This window comes from Podarcis raffonei, chromosome 9, assembly GCF_027172205.1.
Source record: "Podarcis raffonei isolate rPodRaf1 chromosome 9, rPodRaf1.pri, whole genome shotgun sequence".
Taxonomy (NCBI): Eukaryota; Metazoa; Chordata; class Lepidosauria; order Squamata; family Lacertidae; genus Podarcis; species Podarcis raffonei.
Genome location: NC_070610.1, coordinates 63,956,035 through 63,982,156, shown reverse-complemented (window position 1 = coordinate 63,982,156; position 26,122 = coordinate 63,956,035). Strand labels below are relative to the sequence as shown.

The following is a 26,122-nucleotide window of genomic DNA, read 5'->3' as shown; positions in this document are numbered from 1 at the left end:
CGCTCTTAAATGATTCTCAGATGCCTTCTGCAACAGAAAAAAAAGAAGATAATTACAGCTACCTGCCAGCATACCAATGTCCTATTAATTGCTTGTTTTACCAACAATTCCCTTATACTCTCTAGAATTTGTGCAGGAATGTTCGTGGAGAATATGTATTAGTAGAATTTGAAGTCTTTCCCTATTTTCAAATATTGTAAAAAGCATCTACCTACTTATTAACAACTTAATGAACGTATTATGCATAATCACCAAAGACTAAGCTAGTCTTTTATTTTCTTTTTAAAAATTGTATTACAAATGAAAGCTGGAGAAGTTTGCAGAGAAGTTTGCATTAATATTTTAATCACTGGGTATCAGCAGGGGATGTTGCTAGTAATTTAATTGAAAATTAGAATTTTTATCCTGGTGCGATTATGAACTGCGACTATCAAGAAAGTACTCCAATGTATTGGAATGGTTAATAGAGCTGGCTTGCATGTGATATCATTCCCATTACAACCTCCCTTGAAAAGTATATTGGTAATCAAGGTTTGAAAGACAAAACCACAATTATTATCTACCGGAACGAACATGGTACTGTTACCTTTTTCAAACAGCATCCTCTAAAGTAGTTTCTGATTTTTGATGTAGGTTCATATGTGCTTTTGGTCAGTTCCATCGGTACTGAAGTTGTTGTGTGCATTTTACTTTTATGGGATTTCTGTTTCTCAAAGCAGAATTAATGAATAGGATAGCCCTGTTCTGGTAGGCGTGCTGGACATTAACCTTAAAGGAAGTCATCTTTTTGTTTTGTTGTCTTTCAAAGAAGTGGGAATCCTTGTTGTGACCATATGTGAATGGATGGCTCTGTGGACTAGCTCTTTGGCTTCCCCACTTTCCATTTGGAGTGGGATTCTGATTTGGGGCTGCCTACAAACAAGCCAGAAACCCAGTGTTCTTGGGTGAAATGGCCAGATGAGAGACCTGTAGAACCTGCATTTCCATCTCTGCATTCTGTGGTGGTACTGTTGTCTGCCAGGACTGTAGGCCAAAACATCAGCTATTGAAACTGATTCTTACGCTTATTTATTTATCACATCATTTGTGTGTTTATTACATCTATATCCTGTCTGTTGATCTACCCGAAGGCATCAAGGAGACTAAATTAAAATTACCAAAAGCAAGAATAAAGCAGTTTTTAGAAACAGTATAATGATTCACCAGGGGAAACCTCTCATAAGGGCACATATTCTAAGAAAGTTATTCATGGTGAACTCCCATTGAAATCATCCTTTGGGTCAGTAACGATGGCTGGTGGGAACAGAGAGTTCTTCATAACAGAGAAGAAAGCCCATTGCTCTTCATGTCCTTGCCTGTTTCACCCAAAGGATGCACAAGTTTCAATAGGAAAACTAATTTGTGCAATATCCAGTACTCATTTAATACCTCCTGGGTGTCAAGCTTGCTATTTGTGACAGACCTTCCTATGAGAAGAAAAATAGTTTAAAGGTCATTTGGGGGGTATTTTTTTTACCTGAATAAAAGAGACAACTTTCCAGATTACTTGAGTTAACCTAGAAGTTTCAAAGTCACAAATGAATATTATTTTGAGGGTTTTACTTTGATTCGTGGCTAGCAGTGTTTTCCTCAATTTTTGTACCAGCCAAGTTTCAAGATTTTCCATTGCCATTTCCCTAGGGTTTCACAGTCAGGAGCTGCAACTGGATTGCCATATGTTTTACTCACACAAGTTAACAAATATCTGGATATGCATGCACCCTGATGTCACCAAGCTTAGCCACTTTATATTATAAAGACACCTTGGAGAAAAGACAGTGAACAGATAATGGGGAGAAATAAAACAGCACATTTGCTAGCATAAACAAGGGAAGTATCATTGATAACAGATTGATAAAACAATTGTCATGCAGCTAAGAATTAGGTTTTTTGGTACATATATCTCCAATACACTCCACCAATTCAGGACTTTAATTTTAGCAGGGGAACTTAAAGGATGATATGCAACTAAGTTTTACTCAGAGTAGACACACTGAAATTAACAAACATGACTAAGTTATGTCCATTAATTTCAACAGGCCTACTCTGAGCAAAACTTAATTGTGTACCACCCTAAGTAAGGAATTATGTTACTATAATTTGGAACACAGCATTTCTTCCTGCATTGTAAATTGTTCTGTTAAGTTATGGTGTCCTGAATATTTGACTAATATGGAATGCAGTGCAGTGCAGTGCAGTTTTGATTTTCCAGAATGCTCTGAAAACATTTGCAAAGTGGTGTCATAAAATTAGTTTTGCCTATACTTATTTACCTTTCATTAAGACTTCACTTTGGAATTGTGGAGAACTATGATGTCTTCTTCTCAACAGATTTCCTTGAACTGCAATTTTGGTCACCTCTGTATTTGCTAAGCTCATTTGTGCCCCAGGATTTAGATAATTGGCCTGCGCATAGCATATTGATAAAGAGGGGGATTAATTAAAATAGGTAGATCTCATGTGTTCAAAGGTTGCAAAGGTTGTCAAGAGACCTCTGCCAGAAAATGAGGTAAAACAACATATTGTTTAAAAATTAATAATCCCATTTCTAAGTATACTTAAAGATAATATCCAAGCAAAACTTATTTGGGTGCAAAATGTGTGTGTGCGTGTGTGTGTGTGTAAAATAGGGAGGGAGAGAAAATTGCTAATGGGTAAGTGGTGAGCATATCTTAATAAATCAATGTCAGTTTAACCTTCTTCACCTTCTTCTGTTCTTCAAAATCTTCTTTGATTAAGATATCAAGAAATAATTTCTTAAATTTCACTTGCATAATCAAAACAAAGAACGAAGATACATGTACCATTTGTAATGGAGTTTTCAGTGGTGATAAGATTACATGAACTGATAGGTGCCTCAGTACCAAGCCATATGTTACTATTAAGCAGACACAGATGCTATTCCTATGGCTGGGTATGATTTTCCTTAATCAAACGTAGTGCTTTTGCAACTTCCTACTATTGGCTCTTCTGTCGGAGAACACTCAAGCACCTGCCACTACCCCCGGCCCAATGTTGTAGAAGGTTCTGCAGCATGGTCCAGGGAACACACTGAGTTTGTCTTACCACCACCCTGCTCCCATCCATCCTGCATTTGTTTAAAAGTTTGTATGCGTATAGGCTTTGTCTGTTTAATAGAGGATCTTGCCTTTTCTCAGTTGTGAAGACAGAGCCTACATGTGCCCAGCCTGTATATTGGCTCTGCTCAGAACTTTAGATGAACTGCTTCAGAGACACAATCTCAATCTCACCCTCTTCCATGATGCATGCTTGAGTGGCTGTATGGGGCAAATGTGCAGACTCAAACTGGCCAGATAACCATACACACACCTTCACTTCCCAGGTAAACCAAGAGAGAGTTTTCAGCACTTCACTACATTACCGTTCCCACAACTTTTACTATTTGGGTGAAAGCCATAACAGTTATGCAATTAAAATGATATGCAACCAACATAAGTTGATTATGATATAGGTATACACACATACCTGAAGAGCAGCTTGACCAACTCTTTCTAGTCACAGCAGGTTATATTACATTAAAATACCGTGATTTTGAAATGGAAAGTGCAACTTATAAGTTTGGATCCAAAACTGTAAAAATTGGGCAAAGTCATGCATTGGTCTGCCACTTTGAATCAAAATAGTATCTGACATCTAAATATCAATGAAGACCACTGTCCCCACCTTGGGAAGCCTCATGCTGAATTTGGCGATGCTATCTGGAGAGGCAGCTGAAACTATATAAAAAAACAGGCAAAGTCATTCCAAAGTGATGTATCAGTCTACCATCTTGATTCACAATGGCAGCCAGCGTCCAAACAGTGATGCAGGCTGCTGCCTCACTTCAGGAACCCTAATGCCAAGTTTGGTGGTGATATTGCAAGAGGTGGATGAACATATGTAAAAAATAATAATAATATTGTGAAGTCACACCAAAGTGATGTTTTGGTCTACCGTCTTGATTCTAATGGTGGCTGGCATTTGAACATTAACAAAGATCACTATCCCTCCTTTGGAAACCCATGTGCCAAGTTTGGTGGTGATATCTCAAGAGGTGGCCTGACCTACAGAGAACAAATGGACAGAAACGTGACTTTTGATGTGGAGCTTTAATTAACATGCATTAGCATGTCTTCTGTCGAATTGTTTGTCACTTATCCCAGTACAGTGAACATCAGAGTGTAGGGTTTCTTCTGCTGTACATCATCACTGAACACCATCTTTGTGCAATTTGCATTGGTCCCCCACTTTTCTATAGTACAGATAGACACAGCTCCATCTTATGTGGCCTCCACAACTGCAACTGTTGGTTGCACTATTCTTTCTTGATGCATCTTTGTCTGTCCAGTTATTGTGCTATAGCCTGAGTGGTAGAAATGTGTCTATGATGACACATTTTGCTCCAGATGGATAGGGACTCTTGGATGCTGGCATTACTTTCAATCCAGAACACTCACCTTAATAATTATTAGAAATACCATCATTAATACTCCACTTCTTTCAAAATCTGATTATCTTGTAGAATTACTTTTTCCATTCCAGATAGTTGTATTCTTCCTCTTTTCCCCTCTTCCTTTGGTGATCTGGAGGACTATATTTGCATTACACCTCATTCTTTTATGTTGTAACATGCACCATCTTCAGCCTTTATCCATTTCAGCAATTTACAAAACAATGCTGAGATGAGGGTACTGAGAAGCAGACTTTAAAGCATGACCATCATGTGCCAAGATAGGAGTTGCACCCAGTCAAAACATTATAATCTGCACATAGTGGTATGGGGAGGGGTCACTCATTTGACATGGCAGCTATAATCACCATGTTGTTGCAGTGGGGTAGATCCAAAGGCAAGAAGGAAACCAGCTTGCTACTAACTGTGAAAGCTTGCACAACAGTCAAGTGCTATAATAGGTAGGCTCATGAGCAGCTTTAATGGCTATGCTTGGGCAAGACGAAGTACATTGTTGGTTTCAATTGTGACATTTCAGTGAGGTGTAAATTCCAAAAGTGGAAGACATCGTCTGCATTTAGAAAGCCTGAATGGATCCAACACACTATTTGAAAAGAACTGCTCTTCATGATGTGATGGAAACCACCTCATGATCTCTTCTCAAATGGTTTATTGCACGGTTACAGCCAATGACTTTCCCCCAGACAAGGACTCAAGGCGACTTACAACTAAAATAGAAATAACTATTGGGGGGGGGGATCATTAAAAATATTGTGAAGACTGCTCAATATATTCCACTTTTTGTATTTACCCTTCTCCACACCCCTTTTTTCACCCATTTTCTACAACCCTCTTGTTTGTTTGTTTTAGTTTTTTAGCTAGCAGACATAGTTGGCAAAATAAATATATTTATATGGATAGATATTGCTTTGAACATTGAAACATAAATCACTTTAAGCCAGTGAACTATTTTACATGATGCACTGGGCAGTTCTGTGTTCCACTTATGGATATTGCTACAGCACATTCATGGTAAACTCTTTGTTGACAGCATTTAGGGCTAAATGCATTGATGCACAACACTCCCTTGTGGCTTCCTGGAAAGGAATGGAGTGTCTTGTCCTTGCCACCTGACAGAAATTCTGGCTCTGCAGTTTGTTGCCAAAAATACCATTATGTTTACATAGGATAACATCTGTTCCTGCCATTGTTCATCTCTTCTGATGTTGTGGGTGCTTTCTCCTTCTGTGTCTTCCATATTTATTATGATAGTATTTGCAACATCTAAAATATGGTCCATATCTCAAAACGTATTAGCAATGCATGAACAATTTGCACTTACTGATTGGGTTCATAATTGCATGCCCATGTATTCATCTGCATTACTTCTGGATCTTATGTATAATATATGATTGCAGGTGAGCATGGGAGCATGTGCACATTTTTAATTCTTCTTTCTTGTTTTTGCATTTACCGTATTACAAAATATTTTTCCCCCAAACACTTAAAGATATTTTAAAGCTATTGCTTCACAGAAGTAGCTCTCTCTGTTGACTTTTGAAGCAGAGCTGCATTTCGACGAAATGCAGTCATTCCAAGTAGATTATTTACCAGAATCTCACAGTGCTTCTACTCAGTGTCTAATGCTAATAGTCAACAGTGGTTTTATATTTTTAAGAATAGTTAAAAAATGCAGTTAAGGTACAAGATGTGGCTTTCAGTGAAAACATGAGTTATCTCTTAACTCAGTGAATACATGAGTTATCCTTAGTGGGAAAAAAGTCCAGTGATGTCTTATCTATATATGGAAAACCAATAAAATCTTAACTGCACAATATAACAACAATAACCATATCTTAAATCAATGTCAAAACATTTTGTTTTTGACATCCATACAACAATCTTGTAAGGTAGGTCAGTCTTCTTATTTACATACTGAAGAAAGGTGATGGGGTGAAGCCCAGAAGTTCAGTTTCTGCAGCGATGCTTCCCTCCAAATGCTGTTGAACTCCAGCTCCCATCAGACACAGCCAGCATGGTCAGTGATAATGGGAATTGTATATGGAGGGTTGCAGGTTCCCCACTCTGGTTAAAGCTACATATAAGCTAAATTCAGATCAGAGACTTCCTGATATTTATCACAGCTCCTTATCCACAAACTCTCTAGACAAACACTCTAGAAAAGTCTGAAACATGTGCAGCATATGTTGAGTACACAGCCAGATCACCTTTGCATTAGGTAATTGGATTCAGAGCAACACTAAGCTAATATAATTTTATTAATTCTCCTCAGTTCATCTTGTTTGTCTTTGGTGCTCAATTTCCCCCTAATCTGATTCTTCATATAGGTGTGGGATCCTTCTTCATTGAGATTCTCTGAATGTGCAATGTTTTAGTTAAAACATATGTATTGGAGTATTTCACTGATTATAATAGTAAGCATGATTATATTTGTTTTAATCATTATTGTGCTTTGGCTTAAATATTTTAATACAACTTTTTAGGGCACAAGGCATCTGTAACACAAATATTGTTTTATGTCTCTTCTACCAGTGATGCATGCAACTTAATCTTTGAGACTTCATTTATCATAATTTTTTCTTCTTCTTTTTTAAAGGCCCTGTGGAATTCTTCATGTACTGAACGTTCAGTTTACAAACCAATCAGCATTTCATTGGTACCAACATTATTTAATTAAAATAACATATTCTTGGACACACACACCACATAGACAATTAGTTTCACTTTGTTGCCTGTATAAAGATGAATCTGCCTTTGCCTTTGGGGGGTTTTCTGGGACAAAATGCCTTGCTCATTATAAAAAACAAGTATTCTTCACTATTCTCATTTGCATTAACAAATATTTGATTAAGTTATTACCAATAAATTATTACAGGCATTTGAATAATCAAAATAAAGTATAATTTTATCTTCCATAACTTGTGTACAGTTGTATTGTCCTTTGGGGTCAGCAGTAGTACACTTTGGTGGTTACCAAGAGCAACATTCAAGGCCAATGTTCCTGTTTTAGGCAGGAAACCGTTTTGGGCCACACCAAGTCTATTGTGACTTCTCATGCCAAAACAGGCTACTAAGCAGTTTACAAAATATAAAAAGCAATTTAGGTTATTGTACAAGCTTCCTGTAAAAATCACATTTTGTGCACTTTTTTGTTTGGTTTTTTACTGAGAGAGCCACAAAATTTGGAGAAGTGTAATCCAGTGGATAAGTTCGGGACTAGCAAATTAGGGTGGTTTGGTTTACATGGGCCAATACATGGATCTCTGTTGAGAAGCACCCTCCCCAGAATTTACTATAATCAGGCAATATTAAGTACCGTATTTTTTGCACCATAACACTCACTTTTTTCCTCCTAGAAAGTAAGGGGAAATGTCTGTGCGTGTTATGGAGGGAATGCCTACGGGTGGCATGCCTACGGATTTTCCTCCTCTAAAAACTACGTGCGTGTTATGGTCGGGTGCGTGTTATAGAGCGAAAAATACGGTAACTACAGGAGAATTCACATCATCTAGTTTTATATTTACAGTTTAGCATAGGTGCAACAAAACATCAATCAGTCTTTCTTCTGTTTTCTTATTCTTACTTCTAGCTCATTTGTTGCTCTGCTAGCTGTCGATTCTCATCTTGAGCCTCTTATTTTGTAAAGAATTTACTTGCATATGGAACACAATTTTGAACTCTCTCAATCCCCCCCCAATTTCTCCTTCTTTGCATAGCCAAACCTAACCCAGTTTACAGATCTTTTACCTCTTTCTCTTGTACTACCATATCAGGAGTAAGGTAGCTGTGGCCCATCCTGATGTGGTACACCTCCCTCATCCCTGATCATTGGGGATGCTGGCTGAGGTCGATTTATGGGAGTTGCAATTGAAGAACATTTGGAGGGCCACAGATTTTCTATCCTTATACTATATATTGTACAGAACATGATATAGTACAGAACACTTATAAGAACATGGTGAGTTTTAGAATTTTAATGCTAACATGTCTTATAATCCAGTTAGTAACAAATACTGTTTCAAGGAGATTGAAGGAAACATCTCTTGACTGAATTTATTCTCTTCCTCTATTCTCATTTTCTTCCCTTAACTTCTTTTCTGGTATCTGCATCTGATTGCATCTGTTATCATAGCTGGAAATACACCCTAAGCTCTACTCCAATGAGCTAAAGCAGGCTCTCAATGAACTCAACGGGGCTTGCTTTCGATCAGACATGCATACGATTGCATGGGTAGAATCCAAGGCAATGCAGATTTCTCAGAAGTATGGCTAGACATGATATAAAACATGGCATAACTGCATCACATCACACTACAGGTAAGAACATCAGCAATACTCTGTTGGCTGAGGCCAGGATCAGGAAAGAATGGAATTAAACTGCAAGAGCACCTTGTTGACTATTCCTGATCTAGAAGAATGGCTTTATGGAGGAGAATTCAGTTTGTACAATCCCACACCAGCAGTCTGCAGTGGTACATTCCAGGAAATGTTTTATAGTTTGATGAATTATTTGCCTAGAAAGTATCTTAGGTTGCACTCTTGTGGTCCTTGGGAGGGCCATAGAATTTTGCAGAACTCCTACACCTCAGGCAGAGAGGAAGAACATGCTGTCTAGCCAAAGAAGTCTCCCCACTGCAGCCAAGGAAACATCCACATTGGTCCCTCCTCTGCTGTTGGGAGAAAGGGGACCTTTGGGGGCTGGGGGGAGGCTTTGGATCTGTTCAATCTAAAGCCCTCCTGTTCTCCTTAAGTTCCCCTGAGAAAAGGGGAATACATCAGATTGCATATTTTTGTGTGCCCTCTCCAGCCACTGCCCCACAAGTCAGAATCCCCCACATCTTCTGCTCTGGCTGGCGAGAGACTGACAGGGCTCAGAATGGGGTTGCTTCTGCCAGCACATGTTATTTCCACACATACCCTCCTGGCTCCACAAATACCCTTCTAGCTCCAAATATACATTTATTTTTACTCAATGGGAAGAGCCTTGTAGCACCACTTCATTCTCCTTCATTATGGTTGACTGTATCATTGTCACCATCGCCATCCTTTGCATGCCTCTACTAGATGCGGGCAGAAAAGAATCTGGAAGAAGAATCATTTCTCCCCCACCCTTTTACTGATGTGGGAAAGGAAAGCAGTTTGCTGGTATAAGTGAAAAAAGTCCTTGACTTCTGCTTTTACTAGTGTACCCATTGATCATGAGAAGAAAAGCTTTCATCCAGGTATTGCACAGATGTAATACAGTGGGAGGTGAGGAGACTGAAATGATAGACTATGGTGCATTTCATGCATTGCTCCACATCAGTGATGCATGCAATATGTGAGAGCTGAACTTGCAAACAGTACTCAGCAGAGGGGCCCTCTGCATCAGTAGTTGATCACACAGGTGCTGATTATTGGAGTAACTACATGTGTTCAGCTACTCACAGCACTCTGCAAACATTCATGCTGAACACATGGATGTCATGTATCTGGAGCCACTAGGGGCTGCACTGTTCAGGACAGCAAGGACAGCTGATTTCTCTTACTGCTCCATGTGATAGCCGCACATGTAACATAAATAATGTGTGAATAGGGAGGATGAACAGACTATAATAGCCATCATTGTTTCATATGGACAGTACCTGTGTAAATCTTGCTGCATCTGCTCTGAAAATACGGTTATCAATACAGGATGTTTTCAAGTAAGTACATCATTTTCAAGTACTGAAATCCTTTTTTTTTTTAACTACCCTACTCTAAAGATATTAACATTGCGAATGTCATTACAATGCAAAGCTGGATATAATATTGCAGCTTTACTGCGATAATAAGCTTACATGGTATATTTTCTACACTAACCAGAAATCCCATAACAATTCTGATATATTTAATTCCATACTTATACACATTAAACCTTTTCAGATTCACACAAATGCATAAGGTAGAACTCAGATTTTTCCATTCCATTTTTTCATTAAATTCAGGAGATAGTCTATTTTATGGTCTAAATACCTTGATGGATGCTAGTGATATTCCAGCTTCAGTGGTATTCTCACATAATGGTGCATTTGAGAAATACTGACATAACAAGACACCTTAATAATTTTTATAAAAAATACATTTATTTTTTTTGCAAACTCAGAAGTACAAAATGTAGAAAAGGATCTTGGGATATAACATTCCTTTGAACAAAAGAGCTCTTTTCCCCCTTTATTGTTTGTAATGATTCTATGGAGCACTTTTGAGATAATGTTTTAAGCAATAATTAAAACAGAGAAGAAGAAGAAGAAAGAGAAAGAGAAAGGAGTAAGACAAAAATTAACAGGAAAGAAAGCAGGGAAGGTATCTGGGTGGGTTTCTTGGCCATTTAAAAGTGCAGGTCACTTCAGTTCATGGCTGAAAAACCACAGATAGTAAGAAATCACTGGGCTTACACTTACTTAAGTATTTTATTTCTTTATTAATTCTTTTAAATATATTATTTTAACATATTGGCCAGAGGCTTCAAGCAAAATGGTAGACCCAAGTCACCTGCAACAATAAAAATCAAGGGTTCATTCACTGCATTGCAACGAAGCCAAAAGATTGTCTTCAGCTCCAAATCCCAGAAGAGAATCCTAAGCATCACCACCATAAAGGCCCTGTGTTTAAGAAGGTCGCAGACTCTCCTTCACTGGAGGTTTTTAAGCAAAAGTTGAATGACCATCTATCAGTGATTCTTTGTGTGATACATGCATTGCAGGGAGTTGGAGGAGATGACCTTTCCTACTCCACAAGTCTATTATTCTGGTGATTCAAGGCCACCAGCCACATAACAGGCAGGGAGAAGACCCCAAGCCAACCCTCAGGGAAAGGTCAGAGTGAATTGGTAGACACATACAGGAAGAAGGTGTGCTAACATACCCTAGATATGATCCCAGATCATTAGAGCTTACAAGAGCAAAACCAGCTGTGGATTAAGCTTGGAAATCAGAACTGATAAAATTAAACATTGATTAACTTTCCCCTCTCTGTTCTATTTGAGTGTTTAATTGGAGGTTGTGGTTTGTTTGTTTTGAAGCAAATGGCTGTATAGCAAACTTTTAAATGACCATGCACTGATGACATATTCCTTTTAGTTTGCGGCTGTTAAAATAATATGATGTAATAGGATTTGACTGGGGCAAAATCCTAGTCAATGTCCTTTAAATGTACATATGTGGTTATCTCCAGAACACCCCAAACAAAAGTGGGACAAAAGTGAAGGGGGGAGAGCCTTTTAAGGTGAGAGCCAGTGTTGGGAACAATTTGTCTTCATAAAATGATATGTTTAAGAGTTCCTCTGGGTGTCTTGGATTACATCAGAATACATTTCGTTTGGTGGCTGGAAAGGCTGTAGAGGTGAAGGTGAGAAGTATACTTTAAGATTTATGGACACAGAAGTTTCTGAAGACATAAGCAGAAGCAGAAAATTACTCAATACTTTCCTTCTCTGAAGGTTGGCAATTTGTCCCATATGCATATACACATCAGACCCTATACTTCAGAAAAAGTCTGAGGGATGAAGTAAGGTCTGGGAGTTGGGTTCACTTACAGAATAAGAAATGCATTGAGCTGTTTCTATTTGTTTCAATGATGTGTTTTATTGTTTCATAGCTCTATTCTTTTTGTAACACTTGTTTTATGTTTTGTACCCTACTCTGGTACCCGCAGATGAATGGTGGGTTATAAATGTTTTAAATAAATAATAAATAAAAATTCCAGCAAGTTTAAGGTAAAGGTAAAGGGACCCCTGACCGTTAGGTCCAGTCGTGACCGACTCTGGGGTTGCAGCACTGCTTTATTGGCCGAGGGAGCCGGCGTACAGCTTCCAGGTCATGTGGCCAGCATGACTAAGCCGCTTCTGGCGAACCAGAGCAGCGCATGGAAACGCTGTTTACCTTCCTGCCGGAGTGGTACCTATTTATCTACTTGCACTTTGACGTGCTTTCAAACTGCTAGGGTGGCAGGAGCAGGGACCGAGCAACAGGAGCTCACCTTGTCGTGGGGATTTGAACCACCAACCTTCTGATCGGCATGTCCCACCAGCAAGTGTAGTCCAAACCAATTAATAGGTATCAAAATACAGGTATCGGTTAATTGTTTATTTTTCCTTTCATCTGGAAACAAGCAAACAAGCTCTTGGTGACAATTCATGTCCTTTAGTAGATCAGAACTCTTATCCTCTTTGTTTATGTTGAAAAGGAAATGGTATGAGTGATACAGAGATTTCCTTCCTCCCAATATCTCCTTGGCTCATCTAGCTCTGAGTGACACCTCCCATGTGCCAAGTTCCTTCCTTCCTTCCTTCCTTCCTTCCTTCCTTCCTTCCTTCCTTCCTTCCTTCCTTCCTTCCTTCCCCGTGTTTTCTCAAATTTAGCAAGTTGTGGATGGAGGGAGTGAGGAGAGGACACATCCACCAAACCTTTTATGCAGTAATGGAGTTTGGGCTCTCAAATTTCACTGGCGCCTTGTGTGACGCTAAAAATCAGCCTCCCCCTGCTCCCCATTTGTGCTCCTTTCTACAGCATTGTTTGTGGCACCCACTACAAAGTTGTGTCCACCGTGGTCACGCATTGGTCACACTACCCTAAAACCACCTCTACTTTATTTGCTGTTCTTGATTGTTGCCATTCACTCTTGGAAATGTAAGGGGTTTATAGTAGGGTAGGAGCTAAAAAGAATTTCACATCTAGCAACCAATGTACCCCTTTGGTTTCAGATAGTACATGGGTAAAAAAGGTAACAGTAAAGGACCCCTGACCCTTAGGTCCAGTCGTGACCCACTCTGGGGTTGCGGTGCTCATCTCGCTTTACTGGCCGAGGGAGCCGGCGTACAGCTTCTGGGTCATGTGGCCAGCATGACTAAGCCGCTTCTGGCGAACCAGAGCAGCGTACGGAAACGCCGTTTACCTTCCTTACCTATTTATCTACTTGCACTTTGAGGTGCTTTCAAACTGCTAGGTTGGCAGGAGCAGGGACCGAGCAACGGGAGCTCACCCCGTTGCGGGGATTCAAACCGCCAACCTTCTGATCGGCAAGTCCTAGGCTCTGTGGTTTAACCCACAGCACCACCCGCATCAGTACATGGGTAGACAAGTCTAAAAAGCCCAGGACACAAATTTTAACAGTCCTGTGGTAGCTATGGTGCCTCACTTACCAGAAGTAAACTCAGCATTAACTCTGGAAGTGTATACTCAATCCTGACCAAACGTAGCCTCTTGGTGCATATTTTGCTCTAGGGAGGTTTAGTTTGGTCAGAATTGAGTGTGCACTCATCTGGTAACAATACAAAGGTGTTGTATTTTGATTTAAATTATAGTCATCATTTCTAAGTTTGCATCTATACATATAAATTAGCCGCCGCCGCTTCTTCTTCTTCTTCTTCTTCTTCTTCTTCTTCTTCTTCTTCTTCTTCTTCTTCTGCAATTCCATGTCATCTTCTATCCTCTTTTTATTTCCTCTTTTTTGGCAAAGTGTTCTGAACCAGCCTGGAACTTGATTTGATGGCTCAGATGCACTCAGCTCCTGCTGTCTGCAGTGAGAACAGTATTATGGACTTGATGGGCTTTTGGCTTATCCAGCAGGGTTCTATGTCTCTTGAGAAGTGCAGTGCGTTTTTTCTTAGCTTTTATTTAACTCTAATATTCCAGACAGTTCGAAGGAAGGCTAAATAACTACAGCTTCCAGAATTTCTGTTTAAAGTGAATGGCCTTAGAAGAGAGTTGGAATCTCAGCAAGAGCTTTAGACAGATGTTTCTCTCTTTTTTTTACAGATTATTAAGTTTGGGAAAGACACGATTCAAAGTGATTGTGTTTCCCTTTAAAACCCTACATGTCTTAGGACCAAAGTACGGAAGGAACGCCTGCTCCCATACCAACCTGCCATTGAAATAATCTTAAAAGTCTCCTCCTTTATTGAATTTCCTCCCCAGAGAAGCCCAACATTGGTACCAACATTGGTTGGTGATGGCAATTTTATTATTATTATTACTTTCCTAGGCCTTGTAATGTATTAATGATTTTTGTAGTTTTATTCTTATTTTATCTGGTAAACAGTCCCAGAAATAGCTAGATCTTTTAAATTAAATAAATGAACTTGGAATGAATTCCACTTTGGAAACCCTGCAGTTTGATTCAAATTCTTAAACCAGGTTATAATTTTGGGCAGAGCAGTTTAAAAATCTGCATTCTGGATTTGTAAAGATAGTTTGCTGTTCAAATTTCATTTTTGATTTTAAAGTGTTTCTCTTAATCTAAAATCTGAGAACGCTGCAAATCTAGTCAATAACATTGTATTATATGAATGTTAGAGTCAAATCTAAAGAAATAATGGAAGAAAAATGAAATTGGAACTACAGAGAGAACATACAGAAAAGGTGAGTACCCAGAAAAGGATAACAAGATGAATGGAAGGCTTTGAAGAGATCTATTATGGTAGTACAAGCCTAAAATAAATTATTTTGGTCTTCACTATTATTACCTTTTCATTTATGAGCTGTCATCCCCTGATTATTTTTTTTTAAATCTCTAAGATTAACTTCGCTGAGAACTTCATGGGGTGAGTGAAGCATTATTTTTTTTTTCCGTGCATAATTTTTATTAATTTGTAAAAATCAAAATACAAATCAAATTATATCAATACTCTTGTTTTTTACAGAGAAAATAAAAAGGACTTCCTTCTGCCATTCCACGAATCGTCCATAATAACAAAAAAATAAATAAATCCGCATTCCTTTGTATGTAGTGCCATAAGTCACTCTCATTCTTCCTTTTTCCATAGGCATTACCCTTTGCTTCTACAGAGCACCTTTGAAACCCACTAGTGTTATCTGTTCATCAGTTAAGCTTTTCAGATATTCCGTAAAACTTTCCCAATCTTTGACAAACCTCTGATCTTTTTTATATCTAACTTTTCCTGACATCCTGTCCATCTCCACATAATCTAGTAGTTTGGCTCTCCATTCCTCTATAGTCGGCAAACTCTCTTGTTTCCAGTTTTTGGCTATCAACACCCTTGCTGCCGTTATAGCATATTGGAACAGTTTGCAGTCCTTCTTTTTTATCTCCTTTCCTACCAAACCTAGTAAGAACGCCTCTGGTCTTTTAGCAAAAGTATATCTTAACATTTTCTTTATTTCATTGTGTATGCTTTCCCAGAACTCTTTGACCTTTTGGCATTCCCACCACATGTGGTAGAAAGTCCCTTCCCTTTCTTTGCACTTCCAACATTTGTTGCAAGATCCGTACATTCTGGCTAATTTTACCGGGGTCAGATACCAGCGGTAGAACATTTTCATTAAGTTCTCTTTTAGTGACACACAGGCCGTGAAATTGAGGTGATGTTTCCAAAGTTTTTCCCACTCTTCAAAATAAATGTTACGGCCAAAATCTTTAGCCCACTGTGTCATTACCGCCTTAACCTCCTCGTCACCTAAATTCCAATCTAATAGTTGTTTATACATTTTGGATAGAGTTTTTATGTTATTCTCCAAAATCTCAGATTGGAATCTGGACTTTTTGTCAGCATATCCTTTGCCTTTAACGTCTTTCTTAAACATATCGTTTATCTGATGATAATGTAGCCAGTCATATACTTGGGATTTGACCTGCTCAAACGGCCTCATTTTCCACTTTCCTTCCGCCTTCATTAGGAGTTGTTCGTAAGTTGCCCAATTGGCTCTCATGTTGGTCTTTTTAACCGACATAACCTCTAATGGAGACAGCCATTGGGGTGTTTTGGGTTCTAACACATCCTTATATCTTTCCCAAACCTCTATCAGGGGACCTCTAAATATATGATTCCCGAATCCCTTATGTCCTTTCTTCCTCCCATGCCACAGATAGGCATGCCACCCTGATCTATTGTCGTGGCCCTCTAGGTCTAACACTTCCGTATCTTCCAGTTTTATCCATGTTTTGACCCAGCATAAGCAGGATGCCTCGTAATATAATTTTAGGTCTGGGAGAGCGAAGCCTCCCCTCTCTTTTATATCCGTTAATAATTTAAATTTTACTCTCGGCTTCCTCCCCTGCCAGATGTATCTAGAAATTTCTTTGTGCCAGGTTTTAAATATCTTTATATCTTTAATGATCGGGATATTTTGAAAAAGAAATAGGATTCTTGGCAGTACCGACATTTTAATTGTAGCTATTCTTCCCCAGAATAGCAATTTGAGCCGACCCCACGTTTCTATATCCTTCTTGACCCCTTTCCATACAGTTTCATAGTTGTTTTTAAATAAGTCTATATTTTTTGGTGTTATCCATACCCCTAAATATTTCAGCTTTTTTGTCACTTCTATTTCTGCTTCTCTTTGTAATTCCTCCAATTTGTCTAATTGCATATTCTTAGCTATTATTTTTGTTTTCCTTTTGTTTAATTTGAAGCCCGCTACTTCCCCAAATTGGTCAAATTCTCTAAGTACCTCTTTTATTGAATCCAGTGGGTCTTCCATTGTTACAACCAGATCGTCTGCGAAGACTTTAGTTTTGTGTTCGTGATGGCCGACCCTGATTCCTTTTATTCCTTTATTATCTCTGATGGAGTTTAGTAGTACTTCTAATATCGTTATAAATAACAGTGGGGACAGTGGGCATCCCTGTCTTGTTCCTTTAGTTACTGTTATTTCTTCTGTCTCCACATTGTTTATCAACAGTTTTGCCCTTTGTTCCGTGTAGATTGCTTTTATCCCGTTGTAAAATTCAGTACCTACTTCCATGTGTTCCAGTTGTCTCAGCAAAAATTCCCAGTTTACGTTGTCAAACGCCTTCTCAGCGTCCACGAATAACAATATGCCTTGTTTGTCGCATCTTTCTGTTAAATATTCTATTATATTAATAATGTTTCTTATATTATCTTTCATTTGCCTACCCGGCAGAAAGCCGGCTTGGTCTCTGTGGATATTTTTTACTAAGATGGCCTTGTATCTTCTTGCAAGGACTCCCGCGAAGATCTTATAATCTATATTTAATAGGGAAATAGGTCTGTAATTTTTAATTTGTTCTAAATCTGAATCTTGTTTTGGGATTAATGTAATCAGCGCCTCCTTCCACGTCTCCGGTATTTCTCTTTCATTAAGAATGTTGTTCATTACTTCTTGTAGTGGAGTCAGTAGAACCGGTGCCATTTCTTTATAATATCTACTACTAAACCCATCTGGGCCTGGGGCTTTCCCGTTTTTTAAATCTGTTATTATTGCTTTGATTTCCTCTATCTCAATTGGGGCATTTAATTTCTCTTTATCTGCTGGGGGGATCTTATTGATGTTCTTAATCGTTAAATATCTCTCTATTTTTCTGGTCCTATTCTTTCCAGTATTTCTAAAGAGCTCTCCATAGAAATCCAAAAAAGCTCTCCTTATTTCCTTAGGTTTGTTTATCTCTTCTCCTTCCACCACTATCCTGTTTATCGTATTCTGTTCCTTCCTTTTTTTCAGTTGCCAGGATAGTAGCTTTCCCGTTTTGTTGGCATGTTCGAAACTCCTCTGTCTCAGTCTTTTGATTTTCCATTCTATCTCTCTATTTACCAGCATTGTGTATTGTGATTGTAAAATTTTTATGTTCTCTTTTATTTTCTTATTTTTTGGGTTTTGAGTTAATTTCTGCTCATTCTCTGCTAGTTGTTGTATAATTTCTTTTTTCCCTTTTTCTCTCTTTTTATTCTTGATTGCGCTCTGCTGGATAAAAAAAACCCCGCATCACCGCCTTACCCGCGTCCCACACCACCTTCAATTTTGTGTTGTTGTCTAAATTGTCCTCAAAATATTCTTTTAATCTGGTTTGGGCTTTTTCTACTACCTCTTGGTCGTCCAATAAGTAATCTTTAAGTTTCCATCTATTTGATCTGCTTTCCTGCCCTCTTAGTTCCATAATTAATGGATTGTGGTCTGAAATTGTTCTAACCTGAATCTCCACCCGTACCGCTCTAGTAGTTATCTCTTTCGAAATCCACATCTGATCCAATCTTGATGATGAATCATTGGGTTCCGAGTGGTAGGTATATTGTTTTTCCATGGGATGATTGAATCTCCAAATGTCTACCAAATTGCAATTTTGGATAAGGGAAAAAAACGCTCTAGGTAACTTCCCTTCTCTACCCTTTGTGTCCCTCAATCTGTCCATTTCTAACGACGTCACTCCGTTCATGTCTCCCAATAGTATAATTTTCTCATCGGCATAGTCATACAACTTTTCTTCCAATCTCCCATAGAACTCTGACTTGTTATCATTGGGAGCATATATTCCCACTGTTATTATCTTTTCTCCCTGCCAATTTATTTTTACTGCTATTATCCTTCCTTCCTCGTCTTTAAATAACTGTTTCGCTTCAATTTGTTTTTTTATATAAATCACCACCCCCCTTTTTTTCTTCTGGTCTGAGGATACAAACTCGTTCCCCAATCTTTGATTAATCAGAATCCTTTTGTGCTTTCTCGCAATATGTGTCTCTTGGAGACAGATAACATCCAGACTTTCCTTCTTCAAGATATGTTCAATTCGATTCCTGAAGAGGAAGCATTATTTTTTTTATTACTGCTTTTGGTTTCTGAGAGTAAGGATAAATAACGATACCACCAAATTATAATGCAGTTGGTTAATATTATCTTTCTCCAAATCTAATCTAAGCACCAGAATGAAAATGTATGACTTTAATTAATGCTACTCTGCCTATCTAGGCTCGAAGGCTGTGAAGAGTTTATGATGCATCATAGCATATTTAAAGCTCCATAAAATATATTCTTACTGTTTATTTGAAAACAGCAAAGATCGCCATGAGCACAAATTGTACTCCACATGTGAAGAAATCATTGCACTGACAACAAGAAAAGGCATTTATAATGCCATTCAAAAAATATTTTCATAGTTAATGAGTTATGTTTTTTGTGGTTTATTTAAAAGGGGGAAATATAGCTGGAGATGCATTACTGTGGCCTTCACAAAAACTATGTACACCCAAACAAGATCAGGGAAATGTAATACTTCTCCTAATACATATCAACATCATTAGAGCCTGCTGGATCAGACCGATGGCCCATCTAGTCCAGCATACTATTCTTGTACAGTGGTACCTCGGGTTAAGTACTTAATTCGTTCCGTTCTTAACCTGAAACTATTCTTAACCTGAAGCACCACTTTAGCTAATGGGGCCTCCTGCTGCTGCTGCTGCCGCGCCGCCAGAGCACGATTTCTGTTCTCATCCTGAAGCAAAGTTCTTAACCTGAGGTACTATTTCTGGGTTAGCGGAGTCTGTAACCTGAAGCTTATGTAACCAGAAGCGTATGTAACCTGAGGTACCACTGTACTGATTAGCCTATGGGAAATCCACAAGGGAAATCTATAGAGCTATTGTGTCAGGTTTACTTGAAGAACACAGAAATGGCATGGTCCGTACTCAGAGTCCTTACAGTCACCATTGAATAGACAATTGCTGTAATAAACTACAAGCCCAAGGGGCCTAAAATATTTGATAAGGCACAAAAGTTCAAAGCCATGATAAATTTTAAATGAATAGTGTGGATGGGTTGGATGAAGCATGGAGAAGGTAACAGAAGGTAACAGAAGGTCAGTTTGTTTTAGAAAATGTTTGGGTTATTATTGTTGTTAGTGAAATTGAGGATAGTGAAGAGATCATTTTGCTGAATATTCTCCAGGGTAGATCGGATGTTCTGCCCAACCATTTAGGAGAGCGTAACAAAACATAATAATAAATGGTCAGAAGTTTTGCAGTTGAAAATTAGCTGAAGAATCTATGCACGAAAGATGGAACAGTTGTCATCACTTGACCATTGTCCATGCTTGCTGAGTCTGATGGGAGTTGGAGTCCATCCCTGCTATAGATGGAAGACTATGTCATCCTCTAGGATGGGTTAGAAGTTTGTCTTTTCCTATGTGACCTGATTTGATGGAAGTCAAATCCAGCATCTTTATTTATTCATTTATTTACTTTCCACTCTGCAATCTTCCAATATGGCTCAGGAGTACAAGTCTAGTGTTACTTCAGCTGAAATTGAGCAACACAAGTTACCATATTGCAATCATCTTTGGTTTCCCAACCTGAGGAAGTGTTCATAAAATATTTTATTCTCTGATGTATCGCCTTTTATGATGCAAAGTAAGTTGAGCCAGAACTTAAAACAGGATTTGTACTGGGGATATGATAGGGATTTTTTGTAAATTAGGCAGTACTTTATGCTTCTCAATGCACCTTAGATTATAAGCATATTTAAACTGTAAGAGCTTAGAAGGGTGTTATGCCATTAGCATACATCATACACTCTATGACATACATAATGCAAATAATGGAAGCTGGATAGATTATCTTGATTTTTATCCTTGACCTGCTGCTATCTGTCTAGTTATCTTAATAGAAATATATATGAGGACTGAATGCTGACTGTGTGCTGTATATACATTTTTAATATAGTGCGGTTTTAGAATTCATTTATTCATTTTGGGGGTAATGGAAGTTCCTGCTTGTTAAGAACAAAACAGAACATTAACATTAATGATGCAACAGGAAGATGAAGCATGAAGGTAACTGATTATAAAAGGGAATTGGGGACAATAATGCATTGTTTTGGAGGAAGGAAAATATATTGCACTCAAATACCTGCAAAAATATTGCATGGAAATGCCACATCATACAGAAGATAAAATCCGAAAAAGGAAGGTGGCAGTTTAATGCTTTATTATGCAGTGCCAGCTTTGTAACTTGTGGGACAAATCTGTAAAGTCATTGAACAAAGACTTAAGGCTGATTCACACATGTTTACTCAGCAATGAATGGAATTGTCAGGTTTAGAAAGAATTATGTTTAAGCTGATGTCAGATATTTTCAGAAAGTTCTCTCAGTGGTATTTAATTGTTGTTGTTTAGTCATTTAGTCATGTCCGACTCTTTGTGACCCCATGGACCACAGCATGCCAGGCACTCCTGTCTTCGGTATTTAATTAGTGGCAACTGTTTACATACACAGGTTGTCAAACAAACATGTTTGTGTGAATGTGGCCAGAATACAGCACCATGGCAGTTTTAGAGATGAAGAAACTGTTTCATCACTAGTGAGCTAAGTGTATTGTGCTCTGCCCTTTGTATTGAGCTTCCATAAATTTTCACGAATTTCCAATATGGTGGCTGCTCCTTCAGTGATATGGCAGGCGAATCTTAGCTCAAAATAAGCTGACCAAAATGGCAGAACCAAAATACCAAAGGCTGGAGTTCAAACGCTGGAGGCAATATAATCTCAGTATAGAATCGTTATTGATGTGCAAAAGTAAAATTATTTACTAGAGGAGATGGCAGAGAGAGTAAATTATGGCTTTTCTAAATTACTCAATGGTTTGACTCAATATAAAGCAGCCTCATATGACTTCAAAGCTTCACCAACTGCACCAGCTTGTTCGGAGTACCCCCATGTAAAAGCTCATATATAACCTGGTTTGGGGTGAGCATTTAGGGTACCATTTGGAGATTGTGCAATGGTACAAAATCTGGAGTTCCAGTTTTAGGCAAAAAAAACAGCAGAATCTTCAGAAGCCACACACAAAAATCTGAGGTAAAATCTGTATATATGACCTCCTGCCTACTGCAGAGAAATTAAGAGGCAAATACAGTAGTGAATGTTGCGTGCAATGTGGGAAAACTGATACGTGTCTTCATTGCTGTGGTAGGAGCATCTTGTAACCCAAAGATGTTGAGATTAAATATGGCTAACATGCAGTAATAACACTGTCCTGTTTGCAAGAATCCCAAATGACTGCTATTGACAGTTGTAGCCCTGGTGCATCCCTTCTATAGACAGAACAGGACATGTCTGCCTGCCGCTATCAGACAGGTATGAGCTAAAGCATGGGACTTGGTGGTAATAGAGAATCTGACCTCATAGATGAAAGAAATTAGATTCCAAAATAAGACTCTCTCTTACTATTTAGTGGTGACTTTTTATTTTCACATGTTCAATCCCCTGAAGAAAAGAAAAATGCTCTTAATATTAATGCAAGGTGCATAGCCTTATATTGGTGCTAACTAAAACCTTCTCACACTTTATCATTTTTATGATGTATGTGTACATTTCTTCTGAGGAATAAAACCTTTGAACGTTAATGTTTTGTTTGTAACTGTTTGTATGTGATACATAGGCTGCAAATTCTATTGATTTTTTTAGCTGAGTGGTTTTATTTATTTTCTATTAATTAATCATTCATTTTTCAGTTGCTATGATTCATTTGATATTTGTTTTCTGAGTACACTGTGCATCAATGATATGCAAGACTTTTGTATTTGCGTAAAAATGAATAAACAGAATGTGGTGGGTTTGTTTGTTTTAATACTGTTAATATTTCTAGAGTTCTCCTGCAGTCTGTCAGGAGAATTAGCCTAGGCAAGTGATTCAAAGTTTGTCAGAAAGGTTACTATGAACTCTAAATATAAACCCAGGCAAAATATGATATCAGGAGTATTACTCTTTCCACAAGGAACTGTGTTGCTATACTGGAGCCAAATCCAGCACTACTTTTAATAAAGTTATGATGCTGCTATATGTACCAAGTCAGTCTACCAGCATCTATTCTGACTAGTGGAAGTTTTCCCTAGTTGTACTGCCTAAGTTCTGAATTCCAGTTGGTAAGGAATGTTGTTCTCATGTCCTACTTGGGGTTTCCCATACACAGAGGCAGGACATCGTGTTTCACCCCTTGAGGCAAAACAGGAAAGTGCACACCCCCCCCCACTGCTTCCATGCCAAAGGTTCTCTTACTGGAGTCACACGGATATGGCGGTTTCTGCCAAGATCTGGTGGAGTTCTTTTGAGATCTCACAAGAGTTCCACGAGATCCTGTGAGATCTCACCAGAAGCCAATGCAGCACAACCCCTGCGGTGGCAGAGGCAGGCCTGTGGGGGTGCTGTTTTTTGCAATTCCATTGAACAAGGTGGCTGCTTTAATCCATCTGCTTTAAGGTGCACAGGTGGAGCTTTGGCTAAACCCATCAAGGCTCTTCTTACTTTCTTATTCCCTGCTGCCCTAAGGTGGGTGAAACCAGAGAATGAACACATATAAATCATGGACTCTACTGAAAAGCTCCAGCCCCTCTCCTATAAATTCACCAGTGTTTGGCAGTCCCAATCTCAATAGCCATCTGAAACAGCTTTGGACAAGTATCTTATATAGATGTGCATAGATGTTCTTATATGATAGAATCCGACCAATACATTTTTTGTAAAACAAAACAAAAAAACCTAGCTTCTGCAATTGGTAGGCCTTGAAAGTTACCCAGAGCAGTAAAGAGTTCTAAAACTCTGTGTTAGCTTTCTGTTCATTCCTCATCCGTTGCCAGAACAAGCATGCTGACCTCTCTCAGATCTCCTCAGCCATCGGAATAAAAGAGTGTCATTCCAATGCACTCGAAGCCAGCAAGTCAATAGTTATTGCAAGAGAAAGATATAGTTTATATCCCACCATGGCACAGTTGTCTTGTTCAGTTATGGACTCCAACATTGCACATTGATTGGTTTTGCCTCTCTGCTTTGAAGTCGCAGAAGCAGCAGAAAAAAAAGTCTTCCATGAAGTTCTGGCTTGTACCTGACTTCCACATTCTAGCAAACAGTTGTGTGTCTCTGTGTGTTTTACTGCTGCTATAAAAATCCCAGCAGTGCAATGACACAGTTCAAGCACAATATTGATTTGGGGTTTATTCTGAACAAAGCTAAATGTTACATCTGATTAACAGTGCACTGGGTAATTTTAATTTGTAGGTGTAGTTTTAAACTCCATGTTTAAGAAGTTTCTCAATCCAGAGAAGTTGATGGAAGTTGGGAGTATAATAATCATAGGGCTATTTGGCCACCAAAAGTTATATAACTTACTCCAGACAAAAGTCAGTAATCAGGATTCTTAAGGGTGTTTCACTCAACTAAACGTAAGATGCAAACCAAACCAGTGTCCTGTTCCCATCCTGCAGTATTTCCTCATTTTACTAGTAGTTACTGGGGTTATCTGGTGTGAGACAAATGATCACCAGAGAGCCACAGGTTGGGATGTGTGTGCTACTCTACTGTATAGTTTTAATAGCATCACTCCTTCTATTAGCAAACTTATGTGGTGAATGCCAGCATGACTGAAGCCAAAACGAGAAACAAGAGGGAGGCATCAGCAAGGGAACTCTGTGGTTTGTAGAAGTACAATAATAAAAAAAGTCCTCTGAGGGGGCATTCCCCCTCAAAAACAAAAAGCAGCCCAAGGAGAACTGAACATGCTTGGTTGTCACAGAAAGCTAAGTATTAATTGGTGAAGATTGGAAATTGGTGAAGATTAATTGGAAAACTGGAGAGGGACAAGATGAAATGAAGTATGTAGGGGAGAACATGACTGGCTTACTGGAACACTGAATTACTGTTAAGTCATGACAATATACTGCAACATTTTGTTGCAGGCCCCACATGTTTCCATGTAATTCTTATGTGTGGCTAATGAGTAAGCACACTGGCTTTCATTACTGAGTTTTTAATACTGTACTGTGTAAGTAATTAGGACCAGACGCACAAGTAAATAAAACAGTGGCTGCTGAATGTAAATAGAACAATATTTATAGTGTAGCTAATAAATAAATACATCGGTTCATGCAAAGTCATTGCAGAAGTGTTTTCATTCTGTGTTTTTATTCCAAAAACATGTAGAAGAAAACTGCATTGGCCTTCGTTTCTGTCATATTCCAATAAACACAGAGTACCTGTTCTTCTGTGTTGACGGCAGATTTCATGCACACACATAGTGAGCCAGCGAAACTGCATTACCAGCACAGCAGGCCCTGGCACATGCATAAGCAATTAGACACAGAAATGATCATAATTGAATATCTCAACACTTTCTCCTACTATAGCTGACATGTCCCTCGCTAATTTATCTTCCTCTTTCCTTCCTAGAGAAATAGTCAACAGCTGTGGCATCAGACAGAACTTAATTTGGCAGCTGGAAAGCCCAGATGCCAGGCCCTGGAATTTACCTATAAACTTTTGGAAATATATATTTCTGGAAACCTTGTTGGGATCTGATGCCAATGGCCCTACTTGGCTTTATAAAACAAGCCTTTGCTAGTTAAATACCTGGCTTCCCTTCTGGAAGCCAGGCAATTGTCCAAGATGGTAAATGCTGGTGTGTGCATGTAAGTTTTAAAACAAGAGAGTGAGAAAGACTAAAACTGCAATCCTCTGATCAGTTGGGAATACATATTAAATGTGGTAGGACTTACTTTTGAGTAAATACAGATAAGACTGGGTTGTATCTGCAATAGCAGCTTCCACAGGTATGGAGTGTGATCAGAAGTGGCACTGTATAATAAAAATGTGCATATTTGATGGGGGGAAAATTGATCTAATAAATATTCTCCTTGTCTTGCTTTTGGGTTTCCCAGCAGCTCAGTTAAGCAGTGATTTCTGTCCAGGACTTGGATGGAAAAAAGGTGAAAATTTACCAGGCTGAAACACACATTAATGGAAATGCTTTACAATAAGAATGGAAATGAGCTGATGGAGAATCATGGCTCAGCCACAGACAATTTTGTACTGGGTTCGCAAGCTGAATATGAAAAATAAAGTGTGTGTTGACCTTCTGTTCA

At 38.6% G+C, this 26,122-nt stretch overlaps 1 protein-coding gene across 5 annotated transcripts in view; it reads left to right on the top strand.

Moving 5' to 3' along the window:
• Window positions 1-26,122, top strand: part of CCSER1 (coiled-coil serine rich protein 1) — a 701,519-nt gene that overhangs the window by 424,278 nt on the left and 251,119 nt on the right. The window contains exon 11 of one of the 5 annotated variants that reach the window (XM_053404080.1): window positions 7,107-7,428. The exons of the other annotated variants lie outside the window; for them this stretch is intronic. Coding sequence (XP_053260055.1) covers window positions 7,107-7,187 — 81 coding nt within the window. The 3' untranslated portion in view covers window positions 7,188-7,428. Of the gene's footprint in view, window positions 1-7,106; window positions 7,429-26,122 lie in introns of those variants that run through there. 5 annotated transcript variants of the gene reach the window in all.